At 40.0% G+C, this 16,203-nt stretch overlaps 1 protein-coding gene across 5 annotated transcripts in view; it reads left to right on the top strand.

The window, feature by feature from the left end:
• The window catches only part of myripb (myosin VIIA and Rab interacting protein b), a 107,995-nt gene that overhangs the window by 81,573 nt on the left and 10,219 nt on the right, over positions 1–16,203 (top strand). For all 5 annotated transcript variants that reach the window (XM_069151591.1, XM_069151593.1, XM_069151592.1 and 2 more), the window contains 7 exons: positions 7,906–7,986; positions 9,709–9,806; positions 10,120–10,200; positions 10,929–11,090; positions 14,159–14,330; positions 14,754–15,280; positions 15,784–15,939. In XM_069151591.1, coding sequence (XP_069007692.1) covers positions 7,906–7,986; positions 9,709–9,806; positions 10,120–10,200; positions 10,929–11,090; positions 14,159–14,330; positions 14,754–15,280; positions 15,784–15,939 — 1,277 coding nt within the window. The remainder of the gene's footprint in view (positions 1–7,905; positions 7,987–9,708; positions 9,807–10,119; positions 10,201–10,928; positions 11,091–14,158; positions 14,331–14,753; positions 15,281–15,783; positions 15,940–16,203) is intronic.

Below are 16,203 nucleotides of genomic sequence, written 5' to 3'. Positions count from 1 at the left end.
AAACAGTAGTTACTGGTAAACGGTTCGAGGCGGAAAAATTGTTCTTTCACATATAATAAGAACATGGAGCATCTCACTTTGTTCAATAAAAATAATTATCAATATAAATCCCTTGAAATATGATATCGGGAGTCATCATTTTCTGTTTCAAATATAGAATCACTTCATTTGAAATGAAATGAGTTGATAAACCTGCTTCAAACCTGCTGGATGGACCATTTCTGCATGAAGTTTGTCAAAAGACATACAGGTTACAACTGGTAACTCTAAATTAGTTGTAGATGGGAATGTGGATGGGAATTTTCTGCCTAGTAAAAAGACTTTACACAAATCAACAATATATGACACTCATAGGCATAGTTTTGTCAAATATGCTTATTTGCTTTCTTACCAAGAATTAGATGAGATTAAGGTAAATATTGCACGATGTCAGTCCACCTTATTAAAAGCCATGCCCACTAGCCGCTGGTTAGCTTAGTTTAGCAGGAAACCGCTACCCTGGTACTGTTACTATTTAGCCAAATCCAGCTTTTGTGTAGAAAAGGCTGGTAGAAGTTAGTGTTGGAAGTTACTGCTCCCAGCAAAGAAACAATATTGTAACATAGCATGTTGGTTTTTGTACAAGCTGAATCATGCCAGGCTCAGTGTTTCTTCCCATTTTTAAAGCAAACCTGTGCTAACAGCTACAGCTTCATATTCACAATACAGACAGCTGGCACCTATCATCTAATTTTCAGCAAGAAAACAAATAAGTATTTCTTAAATTGTCAAACTATTATAAACAATTGTATGTCAAATAAAAAACAACTGGCAAGTTTACTATTCATATGTTCATGTATGCATTGCTGTGGCTGTGCATCTTTCTAAAATATATCTGAGGGATATCATTTTTACTTCCACTGTAATAAACAGGTATTAGCACCGAGGCCCACACTTTTAAATTTTTATAACCAGCTATTTGTTAAATATCTCCATTACAACGTAATACTTACAGTTACATCCCTCTGTACCGCTCTGGTTTTGTGGTATAGTTAGCATCATAAAATTCGCCATGAAACGCAATGAGGTGAGTCATTTAGAAAAAAAATCAAGACCAGGAATGATGGATCTTTTGTGTTTGCTGTCACATCCCTCCAAATATCGATGGGAGGCTTCATACCTATCTAGTCACATGACGGAGACTCAAGAAATGCTCAAACACATGATCATCTTTAAACATGCCATTCTCTCTGGTGAGAAAATTGAGAGAGAGCAGAAGCAGAGAAAAAAGGAGTTTTGAAGCTTCCAGTATTGAAATCACCTTTTCAGTAACAAATTAAGTGTTGATGTCCTTTTGTGTGTCTGCACAGCTGATGTTAATAACACTATCACCAGTGAATAATTGGTGGTCAGATTGTTTTTGGCTTATTGATCAGTTGTTTGTTGATTGAGATGTCAGTTTTTCTTCCATCATTCAGTTTCTCTGATCATCACTGTGATTCTACGTTTATGAATGAAATTAAAAATGAAATCCAAATGATACAGAATCAACAATAAAGTGTTAACAAAAGCTGTGACAAGTGGATCATGGTTCAGTGATTATTATTTGCCTTCCAATGGTTTCCTTCAAATGTAGATGTGTTTGTAGTGTCCTAGTTCACGCTTTGGCTCTGCTTTTATTTTGTGTGCTGCAACCTTTTGCAAATGCTACCAAACAAGGTCACATAATGGCTCCAATTGATTTCAATTTTTCCAGAGGAGATTTTTTTTTTCTTTTTACAGCTGTTGGGTGTAACAAAGCTAAATCCATTCAAAAAGTAGGTGCAGTACTGTTTTGAAAAACTGTATATCAAGAAATGTGAGAAAGAAATAATATCAAAGAAACGGAATAGAAATTGAGAATTACACTTTCCGGATCCATTTCCGTCCATTGAGGGGTTACTTAGCTAAAAACGGTCTCAACTTTCAACACTGAACTGCAGTGCAGAAGGTTCGATGTGGCTAATCTAGTGAGACACCGCCAGGACAATGTGAACAGTGACCTTGGGTTTGTCATTGTGCTGTTCTGCCAAAATAGCTCAGCAGAAGCAGAATGTGGGAACAAAACACGAGGACCTCCTGCTTCACTTGGTCGTTCAGGAGATTTGTACTCATTTCAGGCTTTCTAAGGGACGGTGCGAGATAAAGCCACTGTAGCGTGGCTCAAGTACTTCAGACAGTTGTGGGAATATTGTCGCTTTTGGGATCCTTCTTGTTGTCAGTGTTGTTTGAGCTGAAAGCTTGGTGACTCACAGTACAGTGCTTTGTCTGTAAGGATTGGAGGGTACAATGTTAAACAGGAGCCCAGAGCTACAGCTGTTGAAAAGCAAACGACTACAAGGCTCGGACCACAATGGTGTCAAGAACGGTACCGAGTCTTTTTGCACAAGCGTAGATTTGTCAGCTTGCATGCATTCACAGACGTCCGTGTGTCGAATGGAGGAGATGAACTGAAAACTCTGACCTTTAGCAACTGGATGTAACTTTGTCTGTAAAGTCAGTCTGATCTGATTTTAGATTTTTGGAGGATTTGTGGTGATACATGCTGAATGCAACAGCGATGATATTTGTGCTAATTTAAATCACCATTTAACTGTCCTTTTCAACTCCTTTCAATAATTTGAGAATACAATGAGTTGAACACTGGTTTCCTAGATGTTCTTTGTTTTATGTTTTTGTTTCATGCAGTGGTTTATGTGGGTTTGACATTTTCTTCTACTGTTGGCTGAACATTTTCTACTTCTCTGTCCAGGCTGCGTTCTGGGTTGTTTTCTACTGGGTTGTTCTTGCTCTGGTTCACGCATTAAAAAGACTAGCCCAATCAAAGGCTTGTTTTAAGTCATGAAGTCAGTCCTTCCAAGTAAGTACTGTGACCTGCAGGTCGAATTTGTTCCTTGAAAATTTTAAATTTAAATAAGGAAAGCTGTTTGTAATTGTTGGAGACATTTTGCTCCTTCATTTTGTATTCCACCTCCATCATTTGAACTTTAAAGGCCACGTGTATCACGGGACCAATTCATTTCCACGCACGCATTACAGCACACTCTTGTAAATGCTGCGGGCACCACCTGGATGGTCAGAAATATGGATAAAATTATTTTCTCAAGCACCCTCCATCATTTTTCTTGTAGTTTATTTCAATGACAGATTTAAATTGCACTGATATCATCTCAACAAAAGATAAATAAAACTCCCAGCTATCTGCAAAATTAAAGAGACAAATAAATCTCACGTGGGTTTGTTTACTTTCCGCTACCACCCAGCTTGTCATGATGTAGACAGACATCCGGTCGGCTCAGCCATTGTTCTGAGGGCTTTGTTTATGAGAACGTGTGTGCTGCCAGATGCTGCAATGTAATTGAAAGGAAACCGTCTGGACTCTCCTTCCTCCTCCTGCTGCTGCTGCTGGCACTTCAGTGTTGCCTCTAAGTGGAGCTGTACTGGCTCATTTATTTATACACTCGCTTCCTTTTGTTCCCTTCCTCTCTCCACATAGCCTCTCTTTATGACACTCTGTATATTTCAGTCAACTTATCCAACATTGTTAACGAGACCATGCAATTTTGCAATATTTCATCTTATTCGACCAAATTAACAGAATTTTCATTTATTTGGCATAAAATAGTACGATTAAATATTAACGTGTGATGTTGGAATAGCACAATGTTGACTACATCTAGCAGCTCTGTGAGCCTGTAGCCGCAGCTCTCCTGTGATCTAAATACTAACTTCAATGTCAACATGTTGATTAGTCCTTTGCTAAAGTGTGTGTGCAATAGAAACTCGGCCTACTGCTTGTTTAAAAACCCAACAACTGACGGTACCATTGATCTCAGATATCTGTTTGATTTGGCCTTCCCTGGGAAAGTGTAACTACCTCCTCTCTGATGGCAGGAGATGAAACTCTGCATGAAGAGGGTGTTTGATGGTCTGCCATAATGGCCTTTGCCCTCTGAGTGCCTTAAACTTGATAAACATGACCAAGATTATTGAAGTTAGTGCCAATGGTGTTTCGTCAAGATTGAACAATCTCCCCAACCTCAATTGGTATTACACACAATGCCGAATGATTAATGTTTAAGGAGAGCTGGATTGTTCGAGACAGAACACTCAAGTTGTTTTCAGTGTATACTGGGTTTCATATCTTTTAGATCCACACTGCTAGCCTGCCTTCTCTTCAGTGATATTTAAGTCTATAGCTGTGACTAAAAACACTCCCTATTGAGTATATGGTGCCCTGTATGTATATATTTTATTTTTAATTTATTGCATCAGATTTGTGCACCATATATTGTTCTCCTGTTAATTGAGTGAATAAAGTCCAGTTACAGGTGCACTATGTGCCGGCAATTCCAAAATGCAATTTAAGATGCAAACTTAACTATTATGGCAATAAACACTTGAGAATGCCTTACAATCATCAATGACAATTTAAGCTAACAATGAGTCATTACTGTCCAAAATTTTTGTTTACTGCTTACTAAATTGAGTCTTTATTGTACAGGAAGTAGAGAATAAGTGAACACAATAAATGATTGCAGGCACAGCCTGTATTTTGGTGTCTCATAGCACACAATGACCTTAAAAACATCTGCAAGGATTCAATAAAACTTTGAAGTTTTGAATAAAAGTTGACTCTAAATCTCAGTCATAAGTTTTCTAGAGTTGCAAGCAATAAGGCAAACAGATAAGATGATGGAGAGAAAATACAGAGAGAAGAAATGTGCTGGACTGAGACACACCAAGACACACACACACACACACACACACACACACACACACACACACACACACACACACACACACACACACACACACAGACTCTCCATCACCTCTGTAATGACAGGCACCAGTGTCATTCTGGGACTTCTAATGACAAATCCATCACTCTGTTGTGTCTCACTAGTCACTGTATCATTGCTGCCTTGTCATACATGACTCATGATGACAGTAGGCATGAATGGATGACAAAGACAACAATGATGTGGTTTCCCACTTTGGCAGTCATTTATGTGAAACAAAAGCTGTAAAGCTGAGAGATATGAATCATTTCATCACGTTTGGTGTCTGAAATAACAGAAGTTTGTATATTCTTTATCTAAAACAGTCAATATTTTAGAATAAAGATCTGTAATTTGAATAGACTGGCTCATATTGACAAACTCACCCATAGAAACATCAACTCACACGGTTGTTACCTTCAGCCCCATGGAGCTCTTCAGTGTCTTTCAGCTCTTTGTTTTGGTTTTACTGCTCCAATCAACCTTCTTCCTCACTACTACATGCCACTGTTTTGATCAAACTAGGTTACAAAACTCTAGCATATACTACTTGCGCAGCACTGAATGTTGAAAATAAAATAGCATCTAGCTGATGAACAATGTAAAGCATTTAGGAGCGTAAAAAGACTGGTATCTACCCCCAGAGCTGGTGAGAAGAATGTGAAATGTTCGCCAACGCATTTGCCTTATCAGCTTTGTAAGTTTATAATGTAAGTTACCCATTTTATATACTGTTGTAGACTTTAGTATATCCAACAGTATTTTATCTGTAAAATCTCAACCTGCAAAGTCACCACAGGTACCACAGATAACTGTGAATAGTTTACCTCAGACCATTGCAGTCCGACAAATTAATGGACATAATAAAATGATCCTCTGTCCTCACAGATAACACACATTTACCTTTTCTTTCTTGTCCAGTATGAACAGACACTGCACATAGGGAAGCCTACTGGAGGATGCATTCAAGTGACTGTTAGGAATGGCTTATTCTGTGTGTGTGTGTGTGTGTGTGTGTGTGTGTGTGTGTGTGTGTGTGTGTGTGTGTGTGTGTGTGTGTGTGTGTGTGTGTGTGTGTGTGTGTGTGTGTGTGTGAGTGCGTGCGTGCGTGCGTGTGCAGTTTCACCTTTCCTGCTTCCCCGTGAGTGTGTGATTCTTGCGAGGTGTCTCACTTTCTGTGATAGCAGTCCTTTTGTGTCCACATTGTCCTGAGCTGCTGCAGGTAATTTCCCCACCTATTGTCCCTTTCCACACTGCGAGGAACAATAATTCAGCTCTAACCAGGCGAGAACAGCACAGCTCCGTTGAAAGCGGCTTCAGTCAAGGTGAGACAACTCTGGCGGGGAAGAACGAGTGGAGCATGTAATGGTCGATGGACTTGTTACACCGTGCCGCAACTGGGAGTCCTCCCCAGTCCTGGGCCTTTAAATGGAGATACACACGGCAGCATGAAATCACATAAAACTCCTCGAAGTAGAGTAAGGAAAACGCACCTCAAGGCTGAAGCTATTGTTCAGGCAGCTGTTCCCTGCAGATAGATTTGTGGAGAAACATCAAACATTGTCTTCTGTGGTTGAGTTATAGCATGTCAGCGCGTGTCAAAGTGAAGTAACGTAAGAGTTTGTGATTGCTGCACTAAAATGTCGCAGAGCTTTGACAAACAGCACCTCGTCTTGGCAGTAAAGCTGAAATAGCATAACATATCTGACAGCCGGCTGTGTTTCTGCTGCTGTCAAGGGAAAAAGTGAGAAAATGCCAACTTCTTTGATTTTGATGTATTTGTTTTTTGTCTGCTTGACTTCTTACTTTCATGCATGGGACTTATTCAAAACCTTTCTGAAAGCCTTGTATGAAGTGTAATGCTACTCTTGGTCAAATATTTACATTTGTGAGAGATATCATTTCATCCAATAGAAAACACTGGCAGCGTTTTGTAATGGCGGGCTGTTGCCTTGGCAGTGTTTACAGTTAGTTATGGCAGAGATCAGTGAGTGGTTCTGGCTGCTTGAAGCTACACTCGCACCAAAACCACCAGGAGCATTTGTTTTTCTGTGCATTCAGACAATGACTCCAGCGGGTGCAACAGGACCAGGTTAATGGCAGAGGCAAAGACGGGCCAAGAATGTGGGTCATGGAATTTGGTTTTTGGTTTGTGTTTTGTCAGCAGCAGGGGCTGAGGTGCTGGAACAAGGCTTAGGTTTGGGGTTGAGGTTTGATTTTGTTTTGGCTCGGGATAGTAAATGGAAACAAGTTCATGTGAGGACCAAAGGCGGATCTGTAGCCTGGGTTGACGTTGTGTTTTGGGTGGATCCATATCGTCAGGGGATGAGATGGAAATGTACCTGGAGTGTGGTCAGACAGGGAGCTTTGCCTTGGTGGTTTGGCACTTCTCCTGCTGTGCTGTCTGACAGTTTGTCTTCTTAATAAGCTGCATGTCCAAGTACACCCTCACACCCACAGGAGAGATATCTAACAGGAGTTAATGGGCCACAAAGGGAATATGTGGTTATGAAGGCGGGGATGTTGTAACCGCTATACTTTCTCTCGGATTTCACGGCTCTTTAAGTAGACCTGAGTAAGTACAAATTTCCATTTTGGGTCACAGAGATGTCCCTTTGCTGAAACTTTAGATTTTGGAGTTTGTTTGAGAAGGTACTTACTTAAATGAACTCACGAGTGGCTTGGCCTGAATAAAGAAAAAATGCACTACATGGTGATGCTTGTGCTTCGAGAATACGCCTTTGATAAGTGCCAGCGTGTGATTTGTTTGAAAGGCAAAGGGAATTACCAGATGAATTGTAATTTTCTTTTTAACTGTCATTTTGTTTTTGCTTCTACTTACAATGGGGAAAAGCACCACGTTAGAAGAAAGAAAACAATACATTTAACAAGATGACAAAATGGAGATGGGAATACAGTTGGCAAGAGGATAAAAGTGGCTCTGTGGCATTGTGTGCAGTGTAACCTACTTTTAATGTAGTGGCAGCACACAAAAAAAGTGTGCAGCTACATTGTTATATGGTACGATATGTTCAGAGTTTCTGTGACAGGCCTCAGTTTGATCGCTTTTATCTGAATGCTTCGTTTCACTCCTTCTCTGTTTCAGAAAGCAGTGTTCACGAGGGAAGCAACGACAACGATGGCAGCATCTGTGGCAGTGACTCCATGTTTTACAAACAGAGTGAAGGTGAGAGAAGCATATGACTGTGATGAACAGGGAGTCTTTTGCAAATTTGATACTGCAAATATGCACAATTATAATCAATTATAATCTTTTCCACTTGATAGTTCTTTCTTGCCTGCTGTGTATTGATCTTTTTTGATATTTGTTCCCATTACCGTTTTCCTAGCCACACACACATAGTGACAGTCCTCTTTTAATCATTAAATTGCATGCACATAAAAATTCACCTGCACGCACTCAAACATAAATCCACTGGATACACATAAAACCACTGACATGCCTTCTTGCAAATGCACACACACACACACACACACACACACACACACACACACACACACACACACACACACACATATAGAATGATAGCCTCCTACTCACCACAGACAGCACTTATAGATACAAACACTCCTTCATGCAAAAATAAATATGCAAACTGAACACACAACTGAACAGCCCATATCTAACAATAAAGCCAATTTAATTTGTTTACTAGTAATTACAAGTTGTTTGTACAATGATAAAGATCTGCCAATGAGATAATGTGTGTGATAGTGTGAATGTTTCCTCAACATCATGCAGATTTCTTGTGTTTGCAATGTGTGGCACAATTCCTAACAGGGTCTCTATTGCCTTTCAGTTCCCTCCATCATCTCTCTTCTTTAAACACCCCCTGTCCCTCTTTTTGAGACTAGCATGTGATCATTAGCTAACACATCACACACTGAGGCTGTGGTTAGTCACTTGAGCAAGTTCAGGGAACTGATCATTATGGTTTAGACATTTTAATTTAGCGTCTATAGTTTTAGGTGGTAATTGACTTATTTATTATTTTTGCTACTTTGCAAAGTAATAAATTGCATCCATGAGCTGTTTTTCATCGTCACTGCTGCTGCATTGGTTAGCAGGCCAAATTTATAATAGCTATATGTATAATCACTTCACATTCTTCTGTGAAAGCAGCGCCCGCACATAGTATTTTCCCTTTAAGTGTCTCACTCTCTGAGTGGCGCACTCATACCTTCAACTCTGTAGTTACTCCCTGGTAAAGCATGCGTCAAAATATCAATAGCTCAGAAATAGAGTTTCAAGCTGCAACAACCAATCAAAAAGGATTCAAATCACAATAAGATCAGACAATGATACAAACATAAACAATAAACCTTTTTACTTTAGCACTAAATGCAAAGTAGAGATGAGGCTATTGGGAATCGTATTAATTTGGCAGTATTTTGGCGTAGAAATTTAAATTTGTCCAATAAAGGTAACGCACAAATCTTTTTCTTTTTTTTTTCTAATTTTGACCTGATCATGGTACCCCACGTAAAGTGAAAGGATCACCCAAGTTCTAACATCTCCCCTCTGGGGAAATGTGAATATTTGTGCCAAATGGCAACTTGTCCAATTTTCATTGAAGTCTGTCACTTAAAACTACAAATGTCAAAGTACAGGGATCACCAGCGTTATTAGGATTCATCCCTTGGGCACTTTGAACATCTGTACAAAGGTCATGGCAATCCATCAAAAATTTGTTGTGATATTTCAATCTGGAACAAACGGTGCAATCCACAGAAGCATGGTTAAACTTGGTGCTGACAGTTTACAAGAACCAAGCTCTCTTTAAATGATTCAAAAGTTGGAAATGGGAATGTGTCTGTAGATCTGTCCCATAGAGTATGTACGGTACATATACAGATGTTCACGTGTGGTTTACGTGTGTGACACCAGGACACAGTATGGCAGAGACACTCACAGTCGCCCTGCGTGTTGCTGAGGAGGCTATAGAGGAGGCCATCGCTAAGGCAGAGGAGTTCTGTGACAGCCTAGTGAGTCATAACTCTTTTCTTCTTGTTCTCCCTTTCAAATTCCCTCCTCTCTTTTCCTTTGTTTGTCCTTTTTGTTTTATTTCTTTCCTGCTCTGCATTCCCCTCTTTTCTATCCAATATTTCTCTATCAGGGCCTCTTACTTCTCCTCTTCTCTTGCATACTTGCAGTATCAGCGGGCGGCAGTCATGGTTTTTGACTAAGACGTCTGCACAGGCCCTCTCCTGGTAATTCACGGTCCCTTTGTGTGTGTGTGTGTGTGTGTGTGTGTGTGTGTGTGTGTGTGTGTGTGTGTGTGTGTGTGTGTGTGTGTAGGAGAAGCAGAATGAGGCTCGGTATCTGCGGGACCATAAAGAGGAGCTCATAGAGGAACTTGCTACAACCATTGTACAAAAAGTAAGTGGGTTTTATTTTAGCAGGTTTATTTGTCTGTTTATGACAAAGCGGTAAGTCAAGTTAACATTATTCAAATGGAAAATTAAAACATAATACATCAGGCTAGGTCCCAACCTCTGCTTTCAAAAAGACAGACTGACAGAGAAATCAGTAGAGCAGTGTAATTTTAAACAAAAGCTTTTGAACTGATATTATATTTTAGTGCGAGAGGGCACAGCAAGTTAAATTTCTTTCTTATTTTTTGCAATTGATGTGAGTTTTAGGAAAAAAGTCTTTGAAAAGGTTAATTTAGTTTGTCACAATCTGCACACCATTACATTCAAATGACAGCTGCTTAATTTTTTTTAAACAAGGTTTTCAGTTATTTGATAGCTTTTCAGTTTTAACCAACATTTGCCGTCTATTCATTGGAAGTGAAATGAAAAATGTATTTTTTTTTTATCTCCACTTTGAGGATTTCAGTGCATAATTTTACATGCAAATTCAAATGGCAACAGGATTATTGGTTTTAATTTTTCATCATAGCAAATTATTCATGGCTAAATATAAAATGCAGTTATAGGACTGTATTTTCCAATTTGCATGCATTATTATTTTCCATTTTTTTACATAAAGCTTGCTGTATGCCATATAGCCTTTATGCTCTCTCTCTCTCTCTCTCTCTCTCTCTCTCGCTCGCTCTACCTCCTCCTCATCTTCTTCTTCTTCTTTCTTTCTTTTGTTCTCAGATCATTCAGAGGAGGAAGCGTTCAGAGATGCCAACAGAGTATGACTTTGTCTGGCCTCAGCCTCAGTCTCTGATCCAGACCAGTGAACTGCCCTCTCCTTCTCAGCCTCACGCTTCCTCACAAGGACCACAAGACCCCCTCAAGACCTCCTACTCTCTCTGGGTGAGTCTCTGTCTCCACTCAGACTGACACTGCAAGCAATTCACACAACCAAAGGCATATATATCTTGTTACGTCAAAACAAAATTGCCTTGTTAGTGGGTGTAAATTGTCAGTGTTAACTAAAAGGATTTGCTCTTTGATTGTGCACCATCTGTTTAAAAATGGATGCTTTGCTTTTTCCAGTACACAAGCTGTACATGTCTCACTTCCTTTCACAGCACATACAGTATTATTTTCCTCTGTCTATGTTTTGGTGGACCAGCCGTTGTTTCAGAGTGTTTGCCAGGTTTAAAAGGCACAGGAATGCTGTGTTTGACAGCCCATCACTGTAAGTTTTCAGTAGCACAGGTCACATACAGTCAAGCGAAAAAAAGTACATCCCATGGAAATTGTGGGCTTTTTTTTTTTTTTTTACATTTGGACAATCAAACACTTCATCCTTTTTGAAACAGTGCCTACAAAAAATAGATGACTTGAATACAGGCAAGGAAAAACAGCTTTTTCAATAATTTATTCAACAAAAACATCAATACATGTAATACTCTTCTGTTGGAAAAAGTAAGAACACCTTTGGCATCAGAGGCCCCATTTAGCAGAAATAACATCTTGAAGATGTTTTGTGATTGTCCATCAGTCTCAGACCTCAGCTTCAGGAATTTTTGTACCACCCCTCTATGTTAAATTCCTTCAGCCGCAGGATGTTTGTAGACCCAAATTCATTGTGTGAATATATGGGTGTGGCCAATCTCCATTGGTGACTGTTTCCAGTCATTAAATCCTACTAGGCGTGGATGTCAGGTAAATTTTGAAACTATTGAAGCTGCCTTTAACCAATCAGCATTGATCAAAATATAATGTGTTGTGCGCCAAAACACCACCAACTACATCTGGAGACAAATGCACTACAGCTGTAATGAATGCTAGTGTTCATCACACAAACACACTTCAAATTAAGCTGTATTTAAAGCTGTTATATTCCTAAAAATCCCGAATTATTTACAGTATTTTAAAGTCAGCAGGATGTTTATTTTGGGGTTATTTTGATTGAAGTCATAAAAACTTTAATTAATTCAAAGGATAGTTTTGACTTGGCAGAAGTGTGACCTCTTTGAGCATCATCCATGTGTCACCATTTTTCTTTGGATAACAGATAAAAGACACCAGTGATGCAACAAATAAACCTTTGGGTGCATGGCTAATAGGTCATTGTTGCAATATGAAACAGTGGATTTTCCCCATAAGCAGCCAAAAGCAAAGCATGGAAAGTATTCCAAATGTCATTTGAACCAAGTATGAATCACTGATATCCTGGACTGGGCCTGAAGAAAATCCACATCAGACAGTTTACCTCGCATTGTTTCACTAAATGTTCCAGGTTGGAGAAAAGTACACACAATACAGTAACAATACACCAGTTACAAAGACATAGTTATACAAAGTACACACAGATCCCCACATACACAAAGTACATGCAACAGTACACACACACACCTGGCAATGGTTCTCACTACTAGTCAGCAGGGACTCCTGGAGATTTGTCATCGTCCTGTGTGTGAGCGGAGCATCAAAGCTGCGCTCCCCGGGCCTCTCCGTTCTGTTTCCTGCTGTTTCACTCAGTGAAGATCAAAGTCCTGTGAAATACGCAGGGATCCTCCTCAACCGCTGAGCCTGCCATGGGACGGGCTCTGTTTATCAGCTCTCTGCAAACACGCTCATTGAGACACAATGCATGCAAATTTGCACTCACATCCGTATTACAGCACTACATAACACTAAACCTTAATGTTGCATCCCACCCTTTTGAAAAATGGATGCTTTTTCTCTTTAAATCTTATGCCACGATTCAGAAACTACTTACAAACTTGCACTAAACTTTGCTAATACAAGAAACAGAGCACCACAAAAACACTCGCAAAGATTAGAATTTAAAAAACAACTTTGAACTTGTGATGTCACATTGATGTAAAATCAGGGGTTGTCCCATAAAAGAAATTAAGAATTAATTAAAATCCTGTGAGTGTATGTGTCTGTGTAAGAGAGAGAGAAAGATGTTATGCTATAATATCTTAATTACTTATACATGTATTATTCTTTATTTCACCAGAGAAAAGCAGTCATAGAACCTGTCCTTACATGCTATTTACTGTTTTCTAGCTCCATCTGCTGATGGTGATGTTAAATCGCAGCCGGAGTTGGAGACTTGTCCCTCTAAATGCTCCCCTTTGTATTATGTAATTACCATATATGGATATTATATGTGCTTTCTGTCCAGGTGCCAATGCCCATCTCCAAGTGCAAATTATTTCTCTAGATGTTTTTAAACTTCCTGTCAGCAAAAACTTAGAAAAAGGAGGTTGTTCAGCTTTAAAATTGTTAAAAAAAAAAAGTTTCCTGTAAACTAGACCTCACTTCTGTGGCTGAGCTCGACCTCTGACCTCTGTGGAGTTCATTTGTGCACAGTGTGGTGGAAATTAATGTATTTCCTTGTGAGAAATCAAAAGTATTTCGAGCTCGCTGTCGCTTGAGTATTTATTACAAAATGAAATATGGAAAATCATAAGAGCGTACAAATCGTCAAACATGAACCAAGCGAGTACATCAGATTTAAACAGAGTCACAGGAACACTTATTCAGCTGAATCGTCCTTGAAGAGAGTTTCTACACTCACGAAGAGTCCAGAAAGTCTGACCCCCTTCTTGTGAAGAGAGCGGCCTTACATCCACGTAAGGAGGTGCCCTCTTCTTCACCCCTCAGGGCGCTCAGCATATACATCGGTCATCGGTCATCTGCACATATGGTCTGCGGCTTCTAGTTGAGAAAGGTCATCTGTGTGCCCGGGGTAGAAAAACACTGCTGGACACAGACCCCATTGATTACATAGAAGGGACATGTGGTTTGGATATACCGGTTTGCCCCTCAAGAACGCCCTATTGACCCAGGGACCTAGAGTCAGCTACGGATCACTTACATAGGAGGATTTTTTTTTCCTCCGACACACAGTCACATGTACTTTTGTGTGTCTGTGTCATTTTACTCATATTTGTATGTCTCTATTTGTGTGCTTCCAGCGGTCACGCTCAGCTTTCTCGCTCACCAGTGACGAGTCCCCAGACAAGGGTCCAGAAGAGGAGGGTGCCAGGGCGGGCAGCGTCGACTTTCAGGAGTACTCTTCTCTAAAGCGGGAAGCCAAGGCCGCGTCTTTACCCACCTGGAAGAGCATGGATCGCCTGGACAACTCGAGTAAATATTTCACTCACAGACTGAAACATCAATTGCCTAAAAAGTTTTTGTTTTTTTTACTGATACAAATGTCAGTTTCATCCAATAAGCAAGTGGTATAAAACACATTTAAAAAATATCCGCCTAATATATCGATAGGGCTGCTAAGATGGCAATATACTCACACACAGTGTCATAAATGTGCTCACAGGAAACACACAACTCCTTTATGGAATTAAATATGCCCATGTAGATAAGTTTTTAGTCTATGGATTCCCTTGTACTTAAAAGTCACACTCCACCTAAAATATTTTTGTTTTTAATCAATGTTTGGAGTCAGCATTTTTGAAAACTTAATTGTGAAATGGTGGATTCATTGCTTAAATTTAGCCAGTTTAGCCAGTTTTTCTGAACTTCCTGCTTTTGCTGGTAATGTTCATTCAGGTGCGTCCTCAGTGCTCCACAGCCCAGACGGTAATTGGATTGCTCTGCACAGTTCTCAGCTGTCTCGGCCCAGCCTGCTCACCAAGAGGAAGAGCCTGGTGTTCAGCGTGTTGGAAAAGGAGTCCGGCGTTGTCTCCGCTTACGACGAGATGGGATCTGAGTCCGAGGAGGATAACGAAGGCGTTTGGGGTGCAGCGTTGAGACAGTTCCGGCGCAAACTCTCAGACGAGACTTACTACACAGACTCGCAGCACGACCCAGAGTGGACTTACACCCAGCATGTTGCCATTACATCACCGTCTTCTGGCCAGTACACCAACACAGAAACTCTTAACTCGGACTCTGAGGCCTCGTCATTGTTGTCTGTGTGTCCTCGCAAACCACCTCACAACCTGATGAGGAAGAAAGGACCACCGGATACGCACCTGCACCCTCATCAGCAGCCGCTCTACCAACAACAGCTTCACCAGAACTTCACGCCGTTCCCAGTCCATTCAGAGGCACTGGACGTGAACTTTAACCCCAAGGTGACTTTGAATTATTCTGGACTGCAAAATCAGATGTAAAATAATTTATACAGAAAATGCTACTTATTGGAACAAACACACATATTCATAAAAAAATAGATGAATGTAGGACATTAATTAGCAATAAAAGTATCCATACCTTTTACCCAAGTCAAAAGTACTAATACAACAATGTATTATAAAAACAAATTCTCCATTACCAGTAAAGTCTTTATTAAAATACTATTTTAATGCAACTATCTGCAATTGGTACCTAAAATGTCCCCCAAAAAAGTAGTTCAGTCCAGTTGTTCCCAGCCTCGGGTTAAGTTCTTTCCAAAGTGTCATTAGATGAATCTTAGGGGTCATGAGTTGATCAGGGAAGTAGGAAACCTGAAGATCCATATTTGAAATTTCGAGAAGTCAGATTAGTGCAGTAAAAGAACAATATTGCCTTCTGAAATGTTCTGAATTTAGAAGTAGCATTATACATGTATTGAGTTACTTTCCACCATTGTTCCCAGGTGATGGGAGACAGCAGCGAGGCCGAGGAGAGACAACCCAACAGTGACCCTATCAGAAGATCACGGCGACGCAGGAAAAGCAAGAGAGAGTCATCAACGGAGCAGAGCAGGCCTGGAGGCCAGAGTCCTGCACAGTCCATCTATCCCTTAGTACAGGTAAAATATCCCCCTGTACTTATTCTGCCTTTTTAAGGCAGTGTTTTCTAATTGATTCTTAATAGTGAGAAACTCTTACATTCACAGTTGTTGTTTTTTTTAAACTGGTTGTAAAACATTGTTTCACCATTGGGAGGCAGCAAATTATATACTTTATTTAACAATAAGGTTGAGGCTTTTTTTTTCCCCCCCTCTTTAGTAGCTCTATTGTCTTTAAAAACAGTGAATTGCTTTTTTGTTGTTGTTGTTGTTGTTGTCTGATAC

Source organism: Embiotoca jacksoni, unplaced genomic scaffold (assembly GCF_022577435.1).
Source record: "Embiotoca jacksoni isolate LCO1_2020_lvr unplaced genomic scaffold, fEmbJac1.0.p SCAF_17, whole genome shotgun sequence".
NCBI classification, from domain to species: Eukaryota; Metazoa; Chordata; class Actinopteri; family Embiotocidae; genus Embiotoca; species Embiotoca jacksoni.
This window is presented reverse-complemented; position numbering and strand designations above follow the sequence as displayed.